The 18810-nt window shown below is 39.5% G+C and overlaps 1 protein-coding gene across 1 annotated transcript in view; it reads left to right on the forward strand.

Moving 5' to 3' along the window:
* Positions 1 to 2551: 2551 nt before the first annotated feature.
* The window catches only part of LOC137078326 (V-set and transmembrane domain-containing protein 2-like protein), a 98127-nt gene continuing 81868 nt past the window's right edge, over positions 2552 to 18810 (forward strand). Inside the window, exon 1 of the mRNA XM_067445515.1 lies at positions 2552 to 2878. Within this exon, the coding sequence (XP_067301616.1) occupies positions 2761 to 2878 (118 nt within the window). The 5' untranslated portion in view covers positions 2552 to 2760. The remainder of the gene's footprint in view (positions 2879 to 18810) is intronic.

The following is an 18810-nucleotide window of genomic DNA, read 5'->3' on the forward strand; positions in this document are numbered from 1 at the left end:
CAATGTGCTTTACTTCCCCTTCCATTTTCAGCCTGGCGAAAGGCCTAGAAGGTAATGTTTTATCATTATTCAATTACTCATTCAATCAGTAATATAACTCAACTTGTTGAATTTAACATGGTGGATACAGTTATACCAATTGAATTATTGTAAAATGCAGAATTTAAATGAACTCTTGAACGGTCTTACAAGTTTAACCAAAAATAATCTGCTCATACTTTCAGATCTACGGCGCCTCTAAAGGGACATAGTAGTAGAATAAAATATGAGATGGGGAGGGAAAAATAATGAGTCAGTGCTTTTGCAATCTTTCAAAAATGATTTGTGTTTCCCAGAGAAACTTTGCGTTCACTCGCAAAAGGTTTTGAACTCATCGCGAGCGAACGTAACGTTTTTCTGGGGAATTGTAAATGATTGCGAGAGAACTTAGTGTTGACAAATTTTTTTCCCCTCCATCTCATATTTTTTTCCCCATCACCATGACCCTTTAAGGGCTTCGTACAGATCTGTATTTCTTTCCTCTGCAAAAACATTGAGATGTATTGAAATGTCTTTTGTGTTCCTAAGACAAAAGTACGTCATACAGGCTTGGAACAACATATAGTAAATGATGACCACCTTTTCATTTTTAGGTGAACTATCTTTTTTAAGTGGAATAATCTGTTAATCAGATCCTGTTATCCAGATCATATCATCATGAGGTAATGCAACACATGTACTTGTTGGAAAACACTTGTTTGATACAGTGAGGAAAATAAGTATTTGAAAACCCTATTATTTTGCAAGTTCTTCCACTTGGAAATCATGGAGGGGTCTGAAATTGTCATCATAGGTGCATGTTCACTGTGAGGGACATAATCTAAAAAAAGTACTGTGAAACATTGGGGTGGGAGCATCATGCTTTAGGGGTTTTTCTGCACATGGGACAGGGCGACTGCACTGTATAGGAGAGGATGACCTTGTATTGCGAGATTTTGGGGAACAACCTCCTTCCCTCAGTTAGAGCATTGAAGATGGGTCGAGGTTGGGTCTTCCAACATCAATGACCTGAAGCACACAGCCAGGATAACCAAGGAGTGGCTCTGTAAGAAGCATATCAAGGTTCTGGCGTGGCCTAGCCAGTCTCCAGACCTAAACCCAATAGAGAATCTTTGGAAACCTGACTGATCTAGAGAAGATCTGTGTGGAGGAGTGGGCCAAAATCCCTCCTGCAGTGTGTGCAAGCCTGATGAAAAACTACAGGAAACGTTTGACCTCTGTAATTGCAAACAAAGGCTACTGTACCAAATATTAACATTGATTTTCTCAGGTGTTCAAATATTTAGTTGCAGATGTATCATACAAATAAATAGTTAAAAAATCATACATTGTGATTTCTGGATTTTTTAGATTATGTCTCTCACAGTGGGCATGCACCTACAATGACAATTTCAGACCCCTCCATGATTTCAAAGTGGGAGAACTTGCAAAATAGCAGTGTTCAAATACTTATTTTCCTCACTGTATGTATATATATATATATAACAATATGTAATATGGAATGATTTTATATATATGGGCGTTGGAACCATTGTGTGTGGGTAGGAGAAGACCCACCCACTTTTTAAGCCCAATGATATTGGACCCACTCACTTTTATCGTCTCTAATTCAGCAAATGTCTGTTAACCTTGGCTACCCCTTAACCGAGAAACTTATTATGAAACGTATTATTAAACACATGTTAAACGCTTTATTTCCCCTTTTCTATTATTCCGCTATTGCAATTATTTTCTCTTTTTTAAATAAATACCTTTCCGAATCGATATATGATGGGGAAAGGGAGTAAAGCGAGTGTGGCAAAAGGCGGATTCGAACCTCTGATCAATTTGCGTCAAAACTTGATGTCATGCGTCTTACCTATAGACGCGGTAAATAATTCCGTGATTTCTGTAATTTTGTCTGGCCCAATCAATTGTTTAACGGCACTTTTTCTATCTGGACATGGAGCATAAAAAACATGCAACTTGTTCATTATCATTATCTGTGAAACTGTTGATTTCTATGGCAGTTAAATGAATATAGTATTTTTATTATTTTTATTAGACTATTGGTATTGACTGGTTTGAGGTCTTTTTTGGTATAGGCAAGGGATATGGCCTCAAACGCACCATAATGCAGGAAATCACATCTATGAAATAATTGTTTTTCTTGGGGAGAACCCCGAGACCTTTACATATTACAGCCAGTAATGATTAATGTAATGCGATTAACTTAGTTGTGCTCAGTCTAAGATACCAAAATAAAAATCCAAGCAACAATAAACAGGTCATTAATCTAATTTTGATGCCCATCAATATCATACTTATTGATGACTGAAATAAAGCGTCTACATTAAAAAAAAAAAGTTACATTTACCTCAGAAACATTTTACCTCCATCCGCGACCACCGTTGGTATTTGACCGTTTTGCGCGTTGCTTCGCTGTAAAAAGTCTCTATATAATATTATTCCGCCTGATTGAAATTCCCCAATGACAGCCGCCGCACTCCCGCTCATAGTGCTGCATCCCTCCGCCGCGTCGGTTAGATCCGGGGAGTTTCTCTTCGCGGAGAATCAAATCGCATCAGTGGGCGACTGCAAACACAGGCAGCCTCCTCTCAGCCTCTCCTGCCGCTTTCATCAGGGACAAAAACCACCAGTAAACACTCACCACACCTGGATCTATCTCTTAAAGCCGTCTATTTTCACCTGATGTGAGAGAGTGTTTTACAGGGAGCAGTGATGGGCGCGTTTGGAGTGATTCTGAGGAGTTTACATTGTATGGGACTCTATATCCAACTTAGTGCCAGTCTCAGACAAGCTGGAAGCGACGACGTGGAGAACCACATATCCAGCAACGGTAAGATTTGTGGAATCGATCCGTTTCTATACTCGAATTACGGGGTTTGAGGATCGTAACGGGTGTAATTTGAAGCCGAACCGCGCGCAAAACGGCACAATGATGGAGATGCGCAGAGCAGTTCATCACCAATACAGAGACCACACAACTGCACTGTGCTTATTGACAGCTGGTACCATGGTATTTGATGGAGATTTATCATACTGCTGAATAACTACCTTATTGTACTTAAAGGTACAACTTCAATGAATACCATGCTATTTGCCATCAGTGTATTAGGTGGTGGTATTTGCTTGGTTTAACTCATTCATATACTAAGGTCCTTTAAGGTAGGCTACTTAAAACGATACCATGGTATCTAATCTAAAATATGGCATTATCATAGTGTTTCCATTCTGTGGCTTTTTAATTAGTCCTGCAGCTATGTTTCACTAATGGTGTTAAATGTTGACCTCACCTATCCCATGGTACTGAATGGTTGTATCGCAAAAAAATACCATGGTATAAGTGTTATGGTAATGTCCAGAAATATAATTATGTGGCTTTTGAACCTTATTACAAAGTACAATGGGTAAGTGTAGATAATATTAGTGTTTAAAGGCAATTTAATGATTATCGTGGTGATACTTTATTGATAATCTCCAAAACATGATGTTATACCATTCTGTGACTTTTTAAATTGATAAAAAGGACCATGGTGCTTTTGATATAAACTAGACTGAATGTTTAATTGGTTTTTAGGTGTATATTAAAGAATACCATTGACATATAGTGTCTGCGAAAACATGGTTGAATTTTGGTTACTTTTTAATCTTGATGTTTAACATGGTTACTTGATGGGGCAGAATGGTTACCATATTCATGTAGCCTAATATTGTAATTTTAGTTTTTTAATTGTGGGGGGGAGTTACTGCTTTTGCATTGCTTTCATAATGAAACCCTAATGAACCTAAAATGCCCAAGATGCTTGAGATTTCAAATGTAAAAAAAATAGGCCTATTTCTCCTTTGCATCACAGAAAAAGCAGAACAAAAATATTATGTCCATGCAGTTCAAAATTCACATTTTCAGTTCTAGCCACAGTGCCTGGATATTGAACATATTATTCAAACTACAGTATATGCACTGGGAAATTAAATAAATGCATCTGTATTCATTATAGAAGTTTTTTTCAGCTGCACGAACAATAGATGACTAATGCAATGAATAAATCAGAGCTGATGAACCCAGGCATGCATCACGCTGATGAAAGAGTTCACACACTGAATTGTGGGTCGCTCACCATGAAATTAAAGGGCAGAATGTGATCAGAGCTGATTTTCATGAGGAATATTAAGAGGGCCAATACAGTAGGATCAGGGAACGGATCTGCATGTGCACTGAGGCTCTGGATTATTGAGGCCTGGGCGTTTGTGTGATCTTATGATGGATTTATAGTGGACGATTGGCTAGATCAGATGGCACTGGATGCGTTTCCTTCAAATAGATTTATGGAAAGATTATTTCATTTGTTGAAGTGCTCATGGGTAAATATGAATTTAGGCCCATGGAGCTTTATTGTCTTGAAAATAAAGCCAAATTGAGAGGAGTAAAAAAGCAAAATAAAACAGCATCATTTTTCCTTTCTGAGTGCCTGGCCATGTTTTGGTGATTCACCCAGTTAGGTCGACCCATTGTGTTACTGTTCATCTAAACCAGAACTGCTTCCTGCGTCTCTGGGGTGATCGACAGCTTAACGTGCTCGTGTTCGATACCTTTGAGCTCATTTCCCTGCCGTGGGAATACCGTGGCCGGCGGTAACGAGGCTTAATTAATGTCAACAACAACTTAAAACCTCTGTTTTCCTCTGACCTCACAGTAATGAAACAAAGAGCGCAGACCCGCCGGACGCACGCCGCAGAGCAGCACACATCCGATGAATAGCAATAAAGAGGAATCTCATTTTCTACGCCAATAGAGTTCACACACACACACACACACACACACACACACACACACACACACACACTGTTCTTAACATCCTGTTGTTTTTTCAACGGCCTCTGTCAGAATCATGGCTTTGCTGTCGATCTTCAGGATAACATGAATTCACCTTATTCACTTGTGTAATACACACTTCCTGGTCTTACAAAAAAGCCAGTGCTTGTCTTGTTTTGGATTGTGAATGCGGTTTCATGTTGAGTTTAAGCATTGATCTTTCAGAGGTCAATTGGTGGATCTTAAGATCCTCAAAAAGTTCATCAGAAAAGTTGTGCATTTTAAGTTTATTTAAACAAATATATCTTTCAGAAGTTATTTATTTTGCTATTTATTTTGTTAATTTATATTACATTATTTTTTATTTATTATATTGGTTTAAATTGTCTGTTTTCCAGACTTAAAGCATTGATATTTCAAAGGGGTTGATTTGTGAATCATACATTTTTATTTAATTTACATTTTTATGATTTTTTTTTATTGTTCTCATGCATGCTTTTATTTATTTCTTTTATCTTTCAAAGAGGTTGACTGATGAATCATCCTCAAAAACAAATACATTATTTTAGATTATTTTTTATTTGATTTATTTTACATGTTTATTAATTCATTTTTGTTTAATTTAAATATTTTGTAGTTTTCCAGACTTTAAGCATTGATCTTGAATATTTATATATGTATTTATTTTTGTTGTTTACATTTGATTTATTTTATTATTATTTTTATTTTTGGGTGGTTTTCCGGACTTGATCTTTCAAAAAAGATTGAGTTTGAAGGTGAATCGTAAGATACACAAAAAGAATTCGTTTCTTTAGAATGTTTGTTTGTGTTTTGTATTTCTTTCTCAGACGACTAGAGGTTTAGGGCCCTATCTTGCACCCAGTGCAATTGACTTTGTACACCGACGCATGTGTCATTCCTATTTTGCACCCACGCAAAGCGCGCTTTTCCCTCCACAGAAGCACGTCGCTAAACTAGTGAATGAACTTGCGCTCCCTGGGCGGTTCAGCGCAAAAAAGGAGGCGTGTTCCGGCGCAAACAATCCCTGGTGCTATTTTGCTGTTCCATTAAACAATTGCGCCACTGACCAGAAAAAACCTAGTCTAAAGTCAGTGGCGCGTTGCGTTGTTCATTGTGCTATTTTAAGGGCGCATGCTTGACCATAATGTATAGCGTGTACAACGCGCATACACTTTGCTCATGTAATCTACACAGATACAACAGTTATTTTTGCAAATCATAAATTGTTACACTAAAAAAATATTAACACGAGATGACGGAAATCATTGTGGTGTGCCACGAAGATGTGAAAAAATAGGCATAAATCTAGCTTACAAATTATTCAGGCTAATTGTAGTAATTAAGGATCAGACCTGTTTGCCCAATAGTGTCAAGACATATATGTATATAAGGACATCTGACAAATTGGTTTGTCCGTCAAGAACCAGGAAAAAAAATCGACTGAAAAACTGAAAAAACTGTTTAACCGACGCTATTTTGGGTGGGTTTCTCCCATCCCCATACAACACAACTTCTCTGTCTTTCACTGCTCTTACAAGAACATCAGTCTCCTCGGCTGTGAACCGCTCCTGGCGTGCGCCTGGTAAATACGCCATAATAATAGCAATCCATAAGGGAACTTGCGCACCTGCTTTTAAAGGGAATGTTTGATGACGCTCTGATTGGTTTATTCACGTTACGCCAAAACCACACCTATGAATAATGAAGCTACTTCAGACCAACACATTTTAGATTTGCGCCGGGCGCAAGAGCCATTTATCCCGCCGGGAAAATAGCAACAGCGCCGAGACCCGCCCACAAAGTTACTTGCGCTTTGACACTTGCGTTTCAGATCGTTAAAATAGGGCCCTTAGACTCTTAAGGTGTGTGTTCAGCGGGAGTTTCTCTGGACTGGTCATTTCTTCAGCTCTAGGCTGCCGAGGTCTGGTCAGTGTTTTGTCTTTGGCCGCTCATCGGTCTCACAGTGACCTGCCGCATTCATCACAGCTCCTCTAATTCTCTGTGGAGCGCTGTGTTCCTCCTCTCAGTGTGTGTCCCGGTAAAACGCTTGATCGTGATGTGCTACAGAAGATCAAGGAACAGCGAGGATGGAGGAAGCAATTTTGTTAAAAGCTGTGGGACAAGTGGAGGTTGTTTTTTTTATCTAGATGCTTAAATGTAAGAGATGTTAGTGTTTTGTTATATTGTTTGAAACTCTTCACATCTTGACAGCAATCAATATTAGAAGAAAATTTATATTATCTTCTGTGTCCAATATTTTTTGTCCAATCATTTCATTCGTTTTGAATACATTGATAGGATATCCTGCCTGCCTGTCAACAGCAGCCCGTTCATTATTATTGTATCTGATGTGCTTTGAGACATGAGGTAGTTTAACGCCGTCTCATGATGCCTTTGTTGGCTCTGGCTGTTTGCATTTGTGTGTTTTAAAGGCGGCATGGCTTTGGAGGCGCTCTGATGTGAGGCTGGGATCTCATGCTTTCAAACTAAGCTAAGCTAGCTCGCTATAGCTAGGCTCTCTGAAATTGCCTACCCTACCTTTACGTTAGTGATACTGTCGCTCAGTTGAAAGTTGGGTTATAAGTTACTTAAATGTGACTTAGTTACATTGTACTTACTCAATGAAAAGTCATATTAATTAACTACATGTGCTTAATATAGACTTACTTGTAATTATGCATTATTACAGTTAATACTATAGTAAGTGCATGTAGTAACGTGTAAGTACGTCACCTTAAGTATCATGCATAGCATTATAACCACTGACAGGTGAAGTGAATAACACTGATGATCTCTTCATCACGGCTCCTGCTAGTGGGTGGGATATATTAGGCAGCAAGTGAACATTTTGTCCTCCAAGCTGATGTGTTAGAAGCAGGAAAAATGGCCATGTGTACGGATTTTAGCAAGTTTGATAAGGGCCAAATTGTGATGGCTAGACGACTGGGTCAAAGCATTTCCAGAACTGCAGCTCTTGTGGGCTGTTCCCGGTCTGCAGTGGTCAGTCTCTATCAAAAGTGCTCCAAGGAAGGAACAGTGGAGAACCGGCCACAGGGTCATGGGCGGCCAAGGCTCATTGATGCACGTGAGGAGCGAAGGCTGGCCCGTGTGGTCCGATCAAACAGACGAGCTACTGGAGCTCAAACTGCTCCAGAAGTTAATGCTGGTTCTGATAGAAAACTGAGATGCAATTTCAAATTAAAGCTGTTTGAATGAATCGAATGAATGAATGATTCAATGACTTTCTCATTAAAACAGTCTAATGCTTCGTTCCTGAATGAATCAGCCCGTTGAATGAATCAAATGAATGAATGATTCAATGACTCAATCAGAATGATCAAATTATTTGAATGATCAAACAGACGAGCTACTGGAGCTCAAACTGCTCAAGAAGTTAATGCTGGTTCTGATAGAAATCTGAGATGCAATACACAGTTTGTTGTGTATGGGGCGGCATAGCCGCAGACCAGTCAGGGTGCCCATGCTGATCGACCCCTGACCCCGCCGTAAACACCAACATTGTCACGTGAGCATCAGAACTGGACCACGGAGCAATGGAAGAAGGTGGCCTGGTCTGATGAATCACGTTTTCTTTTACATCACGTGGATGGCCGGGAACACATGGCCCCAGGGTGCACTATGGGAAGAAGGCGAGCCGGCGGAGGCAGTGTGATGCTTTGGGCAATGTTCTGCTGGGAAACCTTGGGTCCTCCATCCATGTGGAAGGTTTTTTTTTTTTTTTTTGTTTGTTTTTTTGTTACTTTGACACACTCCACCTACCTAAGCATTGTTGCAGACCATGTTCAGCCTTTCATGGATACGGTATTCCCTGGTGACTGTGGCTCTTTCAGCCAGATAATGCTCCTGCCATGAAGCAAAAAATGGTTCAGGAATGGTTTTGAGGAGTTTGAGGTGTTGACTTGGCCTCCAAATTCCCCAGATCTCAATCCAGATCCAATCGAGCATCTGTGGGATGAGCTGAACAAACAAGTCCAATCCATGGAGGCCCCACCTCACAACTTACAGGACTTAGAGGATCCTTTTTTGCAGGGGGATCAACACAATTTTAGAAAATGCCTGTGTATATAATTGAGATATATATATATATATATATATATATATATATATATATATATATATATATATATATATATATATATATATATATATATGGTCCTTCTAAAAAAAATAGCATATTTTGATAAAGTTCATTATTTTCCATAATGTAATGATAAAAATTAAACTTTCATATATTTTAGATTCATTGCACACCAACTGAAATATCTCAGGTCTTTTATTGTTTTAATACTGATGATTTTGGCATACTGCTCATGAAAACCTAAAAAAATTAGCATATTTCATCCAACCAATAAAAGAAAAGTGTTTTTAATACAAAAAGTCAACTTTCAAATAATAATGTTCAGTTATGCACTCAATACTTGGTGGGGAATCCTTTTGCAGAAATGACTGCTTCAATGCGGCGTGGCATGGAGGCGATCAGCCTGTGGCACTGCTGAGGTGTTCTGGAGGCCCAGGATGCTTCGATAGCGGTCTTAAGCTCATCCAGAGTGTTGGGTCTTGCGTCTCTCAACTTTCTCTTCACAATATCCCACAGATTCTCTATGGGGTTCAGGTCAGGAGAGCTGGCAGGCCAATTGAGCACAGTAATACCATGGTCAGTAAACCATTTACCAGTGGTTTTGGCACTGTGAGCAGGTGCCAGGCCGTGCTGAAAAACCAAATCTTCATCTCCATTAAGCTTTTCAGCAGATGGAAGCATGAAGTGCTCCAAAATCTCCTGATAGCGAGCTGCATTGACCCTGCCCTTGATAAAACACAGTGGACCAACACCAGCAGCTGACATGGCACCCCAGACCATCACTGACTGTGGGTACTTGACACTGGACTTCAGGCATTTTGGCATTTCCTTCTCCCCAGTCTTCCTCCAGACTCTGGCACCTTGATTTCAGAATGACATACAAAATTTGTTTTCATCAGAAAAAAGTACTTTGGACCACTGAGCAACAGTCCAGTGCTGCTTCTCTGTAGCCCAAAAGTGTCTTGACCTGGGGAATGCGGCACCTGTAGCCCATTTCCTGCACACGCCTGTGCACGGTGGCTCTGGATGTTTCTACTCCAGACTCAGTCCACTGCTTCCGCAGGTCCCCCAAGGTCTGGAATCGGTCCTTCTCCACAATCTTCCTCAGGGTCCGGTCACCTCTTCTCGTTGTGCAGCGTTTTTTGCCACACTCTTTCCTTCCCACAGACTTCCCACTGAGGTGCCTTGATACAGCACTCTGGGAACAGCCTATTCGTTCAGAAATTTCTTTCTGTGTCTTACCCTCTCGCTTGAGGGTGTCAATGATGGCCTTCTGGACAGCAGTCAGGTCGGCAGTCTTACCCATGATTGCGGTTTGGAGTAATGACTGGGAGTTTTTAAACGCCTCAGGAATCTTTTCCAGGTGTTTAGAGTTAATTAGTTGATTCAGATGATTAGGTTAATATCTCGTTTAGAGAACCTTTTCATGATATGCTAATTTTTTGAGATAGGAATTTTGGGTTTTTATGAGCTGTATGCCAAAATCGTCAGAATTAAAACAATAAAACAATAAAAGATATATATATATATATATATATATATATATATATATATATATATATATATATATATATATATATATATATAATTTTTTTTTTTTTTTTTCCTTAAAAATATACATAATTTTGTGTATTGATATATACAGAATAATTATACACAAATTTTAAATGCAATGGATTAAATTTCATGCAGCAAATACCACAACAATGTGTACTTACAAAAGTGCTTTGCAAATATAAATTTTACCCCACAGTTTGTGCAGGGTGCAGAAAAATCATATATATATATACTGGTGTGTATATATATATATATATATATATATATATATATATATATATATATATATATATATATATATATATATATATATATATATATATATATATATATATATATATATATATATATATATAAGCTGCCTTGTGTGTGTGTGTGTGTGTGTGTGTGTGTGTTAAACCTCTGCAGTGCATGTCCATTGGTGTTTTTAACAAGTTGGTTAGTGGTTTGTTTACGGCGAAGAAACAGCTGCAGTCAGCTAACACTAATAAACATCAGCAGTGATGTGTTCATGAGACACACACACACACACACACACACACACACACACACACACACACACACACACACACACACTTCATTTCCACAGCCATCACTCAGAACAATGACCACTGACATCACCTGCCGCTGTGGCTGGTTTTTCTTCATCGGATGGCGCTTGGTCTTGTGAACTGCGTTTTGATGCTCGTTCAGCTTTTCCGCTTGTGTGCGTTCAACACGCCTGAGTAACTGATGACGTGGATCTTACAGCTGACTGAGATGAGAACCTCTAGAAAAAATGCAAATCTGCTACTAAGATTTGTATGTAGAACATGGGCATGCAGATAATTGTGCATCTTAGTTTATTGGTTATAATTTAGCTGTTTCCATTTGAGGTACATAATATCCATTTTAAAATGGTTCACTAGATCATTTTTGGCTTTTGGTAGCATTTTTGGTGCGATCCTGTAAAATCGTAGCATTTAATGTGACAGTAAATACTTTTTTTTTTAGAGCTCAGCCAATCAAGAGTGGAGCTCTAAATCACATGACCAACTCTACCTATAATATTTTATTTTATTACATTTTTTATTCTTTCACTCTGCTTCCCATTTCACTGTCATTCTAATATGATTTTGTCCATCATCTTCATTTAGAGTCATCATGAATCATGTACTCATCCTCCATTACCAATGGTTTGAGAGTGAAGAAAACATCAAAATAAGTAAGTGAATATATATTTTCCAGTTAAGTGCACTAGGGTGAATAAGACACACCCCCAATGAGCAGCCTACATAGGTAGCATTACTGAAAACCTCATAAAAGAATGGTAGGCCGCGGCTCATTAGCGCTCCCTCTTGAGAAGTGCACTTGACTAGTGTTTGCGATTGATTACACGATAGTTACACGATGATTATCCCGATTGAGAATCAATTAGTTAGTAAACTAACTAAGCATGATGCTAAACTAATGACATGCTGTTCTAATAAGCATAAAACTGGACAGCACGCAAATATTGTGTGAATTTAAAGGGATAGTTCACGCAAAAAGGAAAATTAGCCCATGATTTATTCACCCTCAAGTCTTCCTGGATGTATATGGCATTGTTCTTTCAGATGAACACAATCTGAGTTATATTAAAAATGTCCTGGCTCTTCAAGGCTTAATAATGGAAGTGAATTGTTGGGTCATTTTTTAAGGTCCATAAAAGTGCATCTATCCATCATAAAAGTAGTCTGGATAAAATCAGCCTGATCTGCCAGCAGTTTGATTTCCCCTGCAGCTCAGTCTGGAAACTGGTACATTCATTTCTGCTGCTTCTGTTACACTTCTGCAGGAACCAATCACAGACTGGCTTATCCACCAGACGCGCTATGGGCGAGTTTAACATGATTATGGATAGAGAAGCGATGGGTCGTGCCCGTTGATCACGCCTCTTGTGATCTGATTGGTTGATGGACTATTCAATTGCGTACATCAGTGAATATTTGAATACGGTTCAATTGAATAATGCTCATTGATCACGCCTCTTGTGCAGTAGAAAATACAGAGCAGTCTCCCCAGACCAGTGTTACTCGTTGCGCGGCTCGCCAAGCTTTAATTTGCGGCTTGCATTATATCACATGTGAATGCGTATCAATAGTACGAGTGTGCAATCTCGTGGAATATGAGTTTTGGCGTGCATATGCTACGCAGTTTTTCGTTTTTCGTTTTTTTAGTTTTTCGATTGCAACGACAAGCTCCAAATACAACATGAAGAAAGTCAAGGAAATGCATGCATGCTTCTGCTCATCCCAGCATTAATGTAATCCTGCTTTTTTTGGATGGCGGGAGGCTTCGGCTTCGTCCCGTCTTTTTTAGTCTGCGTGTTCTTCAATCTGCAGCGGCGCGGAGCAGGTCGCACGTCAGAAGCAGAGGTGTGTGTGTGTGTGTGTATACATCTGAGCCTCTGTAGCAGATATATGCACCTTTTGTAAAAATGAAAGTTAAGACATCTGTCATTTATTTTTCTCTTGTATTGTATCTTCAGTTTTCTTTTTGCGGCCAAGTTTTATTTTCACAAAAATATTCAGGCAAATTAATAAACTTTTGTCTACTCTAATTACACAATTTTTTAACTGAAAATATGCCTATGTGATTCATAATGTAGGCCTAATTAACGAACAAGAAATATTAACAAAGCCATTTTCATCAGATTAGGCATTTTTAGTGCTATTGTTATCTAATTTTTTGGCCTTCAGAACATCTTAAAATGCACATATGTAGATCATAGTAATCAAAATTTTACACTCTTTTATAAAGTCAATAAGTTAATATTAGCTTACATTTTTAGACACAATGATGTTTGTAGACTCAAACAAAACCATGGGACTGTTTTACGCATCTAAGCAACACACCGCTAGCCTGACAAGCCAGACCCACATCAAGATGTGTGGTCTGGAAACTCACCATTGACAGCTCAATCTGAGGGGCGGATAAACGGTTGTCTTTCAAACTCCCTCTGCACGCGATAGGATACCGCTACAACCAACTAGAGCAACGAAGGTGAAGCAGAGCTCGTTGATAGATTAAACATTCGCCGTATCCGGTCGGTTAAACTCAGAACACATCTTCCCTTCTTAAGAATGACTTCAGTGCCGTTCTTTGTTCTTTTCTCAGAGAAAACCTTAACTCCAAGCCTTCCAGAGTCGCAGTAAAAGCTGATTCGAAAGACCGCCGCCGTTCGCCAGTTTCTGTGTCTACTAGAAGCACGCAAACGCAACTCGGCCGTCGTCATTATGGCCCCGCCCACCGACTCTATACACGATGTGATTGGCCTGACCAGAGTTTGCTGTTTACAGCTCAGAAGGGTATTGAGAGTTGCTAGACGACACTCGCGGCAGATTAGATTTGTTGCCGCTAGGGTGCGTCTAGATTTCTAGGCTAACACACCGCAGTGTTTCGTTACTGAATAAAGCTGTTTGAATGAATCGAATGAATGAATGATTCAATGTAGGGCTGGGCGATATGACGAAATATATCGTCTGGACGATAGAAAATGTCTATCGTTTTATATTAGGCTCTATCGTTTACGCCACGATAAGGCGTTTATGGCAGAATTTTACGTCAAGATGCACGTCACGCCACGGCATGCCCATGCACGCTGCCATACATAAACAAACATGGAGGAAGACTGTAGTAGACGCGGTTCAGACCAGGGTAATTCTCAGAGTAATTATGCCAGAATAGTGTCATAAGCGCTCAAAACAAACTCCAGACACAGGCGGGCTTTTACGCGTGGCACACCATATAGCCATATATAGAAATATTTTAATGGCAGGTGTAGGGATGGCGAAAACTAAACATTTTCTTGACCGACCACCGAGCCTCATTAGCCGGTTGAAACTGGTTAACCGATTAGTTTAAAATATGCTGCGCTATTTGAAATAACAGCCGCGAGCCGCACTCCCTCTCTCTCTCTCTCTCTCTGCCTCCCGCTCTCTCACTCACACACACACGCGCTGCCGCCTCCCTTCCACTCACGTCACTTTTTTTTAAATCCCCCACAGCGCAAAACACAAGTCCCGCAAACGCGCCGCAGAGGAGCTTGTTTGTAATCAGAGGACAATGGCTCCTTAGTTTCGAAATGGTTTGGGCAAGCTGATCGCGTTGTAAATAAAGGCGTTTGTCCAGCTTTAGAAGCTCATTTGAATCATTGCCGCGGCTCATTTAAGAAAATGACAGCTCCGAAGAGATGCCACTTAGTTCGAGGTAGTGCTAACAATAATAAAGAAAGACGATCAACACCTTATGTGTTTCCACTGAAATGAAGATGTAATATATTTCCAAATGTAAGCCCATCTTAAGCGAAATGCACACTTCATACTGCCGTCTGCCCTGACTCTAACCTCGAGTGTTTACTTTTTGCAAACCTTGTGAGCGCGCAAACCCAAACGCTGTGACCTCGCGCCAAATGTTTTTATTGGTTTATTAAGTACAAACAGGCGAGTTATGAAAAACTGAGTTTGAGGGATTTGTTCACTTCACACAAAAATATTTTGTAATGAGACGGCTAACTGTAGTAGCGTTTAGTCCACTGTCTATAATAGCCTAATTTAGAGATTACTTTTTTATTTATTTTAACCGACAACTTTGATCGGTTAATGTTAATACGGTCAGCCATCGGTCATCGGTTAACATCCCTAGGCAGGTGTTAACTTAACCAACAGTCTTGCTTGAAAAAAGGTTCTAAATAAAATAAAAATGTAGTCCATACTACCTTTATTTGTTTTGTATATCATTTCAAACTGCATTTCCACATTGCAATTTTGTATAGACTATTCATAAACTGAATTAACAGAAAAATTGCTATATCGTTATGTATATCGTTATCGGGATATCAAATGAGCTATATCGGGATATGAAATTTTGGCCATATCGCCCAGCCCTAATTCAATGACTTGCTCATTAAAACAGTCAAATGCTTCGTTCTTGAATGAATCAGCCAGTTGAATGAATCGGGGGAATGAATAATTCAGTGACTCGCTCATTATGATGGTCAAATTCTTTGTTCCTGAATAAATCATCCGGACACAGAAGATTTAATTACAATAAAAAAATGCTTAAAATGTAAACATTTATTTAAACTTCTTGGAAAAGATAATTTCTGTGAACTGACCACCACACAGAAGATGAAGTATATTAAAAACATTAGGACCTGCACAATAAACACACTCATCATAATGTCTATTAATTATCCTTATCGAGAAAATACAATGAAAATATCGATATACTGTATATATATATATATATATATATATATATATATATATATATATATATATATATATTGTCAATAGCGCTTATTATGCCTAAAATGCTGTGCAGATTGGCAGGTTTTGAACAGGACTAGCACTTTAATGGAGACGTGGCGTCTGAATTTAGCTGTGAAATAAACCGTCTTTGTACCGATGAGGCTAGAATAAATGAGCCCCATTCATTGACTGCGACTCAGACTGCAGCTTCAGATTAGTGGAGAGGATGCTCTCCGTCTCTGGATCCAAACACTTCAGGCGTGAGCCGTTGTTGAGCATGAAGAGAGGCTTTGGAGCACGAGCACTGGCCACTTCCTGTGACTCAGGATTGGGATGCATTAGTCCAAATGTTGTGGGAGGATTTTAAAGTTTATTTTTCCGCACTGCTCTTGAAGTCTTTGTGGTCTGTTTAAATCTCAGACAGTCTGAAGAGAGACGCTCATTTATATCACTTAACGAGAATCAATCCGTTAGCATCGTGACAGACCGCCATGTCTCTCTCTCTTGGGCTCTTTCCTCTAAAATCTATAAATGTCTCTCTCTCTCCTTCGGTCCGTTTCTCTGTTTCACATATATACTAATGATGCACGTTAACATCTGAACGATGTCATTTGTGCAGCATTAGCTCATCTGTAACGTGACGTTAAAACATGTCCTGTCGGAGTAATGACGCTGGGCAGATGTTCTGACGGTTATGATCTAGATTGACTGTGAATTGGTTCTCCGTCTAATCAGAATAGTATTCATCTTAAGGCTGGAATACACTACCCGATTTTTGCCCCGATTTAGAATCTGAACAAGTTGACGCTAGTTGTCAAAAGTCAGAGCCAGTCTGCAGACTTGAGCCGACAGATTCCATGAAAAATCACGTAGTATATCATGGCCATAGACTCCGATTTTTTAGCTTCAGATTTTGATTCCATCCAGTCGGAGGATATTAAACATGTTTGATATTTTGAGCCGATTTTAGAACACATGACGCATCGCTACTGAAACCGGAAATCACTGACTACAAGCCAACGAAAATCAACAAACAAGAAATGGAGACCAGCAGGATCACAAAGGTGAACTCCACCACGGAAGAAATACTTATTCAGCTGTGGCAGGAGCACGGGTGTCTCTATAATGTGGATGATAACTGTGGTAGACAAAGAAAAAAGCTGATTTTATGTCATCTTGACACGAATACATATTAATAAATGACATGTTCATGTTTGAAAGTCTGTAGGTTAAAATAAATGCAGATATAGGCCTAATTGTAATAATAAAAAACAACATAATATCGATTTTGCGTGCAGGCGTGGAGTGAGCGTGGCGTTTCTGTTGCGTGTCAGCCGCGGGGTGCTGTCTGCCGTTTTCTCTGGGTGCGTCTCAATCAGCTCTTAGTTCACTAGTCAGGGCACTGATCAGGGAGTCAGCCCATTGACTTATGTCCTGATCAGTGCCCTGACTAGTGAACTAAGAGCTGATTGAGACGCAGGGTCTGCCTTTGCACACCAGTGTCTGACGCGCCGCCCGCTGCTGTACATTTACAGCCATATACTTCATGTTAAATAATATATTGCCTATGATACAGCAAAGACAAATAAGAATAGGCTACTAATAATATTATAACATTTGTCTTAATTTATGCAGTATGTCACTTACCATTAGCCTACGGGTTTTACATTAACGCTTTCCCGGGATAACCTTACGTGTTTAAACGTGATCAAAGCGCGTCAATAGCTGCGAATTATTAATCGTAGGCCTATTACAATAAATGTTAACAGATTATTTAATAACGTAAACAAGGTCGCGTTACTCGATGCTCACGCATAGTCTGTGTGAGACTCGTGTAGGAATCAAAACGGCAAAACTATTGTATAAGTAACTTCAATATTGTCAACGAAAATAGTTCCAAACAAAGCCACACCAGAGCATGTTTGCTACAGTGTTTCTTTAATGAAAAACTCAATGTTATAAATAAATAAATAATTTAATTATCTATTTATTCATGAATCCGAAGCTGTCCTCTATACGTGTTGCATTAAAAAAAACAAATAAATAAAAATAAACAAACAGAACACGCTTACAGATTAGACTCAATATTTTGACTCATCAGCACAGAAAAACACTTCCTCTAACTCAGTTTGTGACGTTTTTAAAGTCTGGTAGTGTATGATGCCCAGCTTCTCTCTGTAACCATTTACAAAGTCGGCAAGTGTATGATGCCTAGTGTTTTTGAAATCTGTTCAGATTTCAAAAATCGTGTAGTGTATTCCAGCCTTAAATTGAAGGCCATGCGGTCATGCTTTTAAAGGAAAACGTGTGGGGGAAATTTTTTTTCACAATAATGCTTTAAGGTGCACTATGCAACTTTCCGTCCACTGGAGGGCGCCTATTCTAAACAAAGGCGTAGTTTGATGACGCCAAGTGTGAGCGCAGTATCTTGGGACATGTGGTCTTCACCTCACAGCCGGTGGAAAATAGGACTCGGGCAGAAATCACGTTCATGGATGCGGTTATTAACGTTACTGTAGTCTAAAGCAGAGCAGGACCGAGTGTTGTGGAGCTGAGCACGGCTGCTGGAGCGATTGTTAAACAAATACCCGCCTCGCGAATACTGGGACTTTATTATGACGGGACGGGACGGGACACATTCGCCGGGGGCACGCACTTCCGCTTTTTTCGGTTATGATTATGAGGTAATGCAGCTCTGTTTATCATATTAGACACATTTAAGTGTGTTGAAAATGATGTTCTGACGTTACTCTGTGCGTTCGCTCGGCGCTGCTGTGACATGTTCACACTGCTAAGAGTAAAGCGCTTCTGCAGAATAAACCCGAGGGTAGCGCAGATATGACGTGATTGACAGGCGACTCGCTCAGACGCTGTGCTGACACGTCCCGGGTGATTCGTTAAAATAGCAATTTTCTCACAATTTACAAATAGTTGGAAACATCTGAAATATTGTAAGAACTCAACTGGTTTGTGGATATTTTACTGCAAAAATACTACATAGTGCA

Source organism: Pseudorasbora parva, chromosome 6 (genome assembly GCF_024679245.1).
Source record: "Pseudorasbora parva isolate DD20220531a chromosome 6, ASM2467924v1, whole genome shotgun sequence".
NCBI lineage: Eukaryota > Metazoa > Chordata > Actinopteri > Cypriniformes > Gobionidae > Pseudorasbora > Pseudorasbora parva.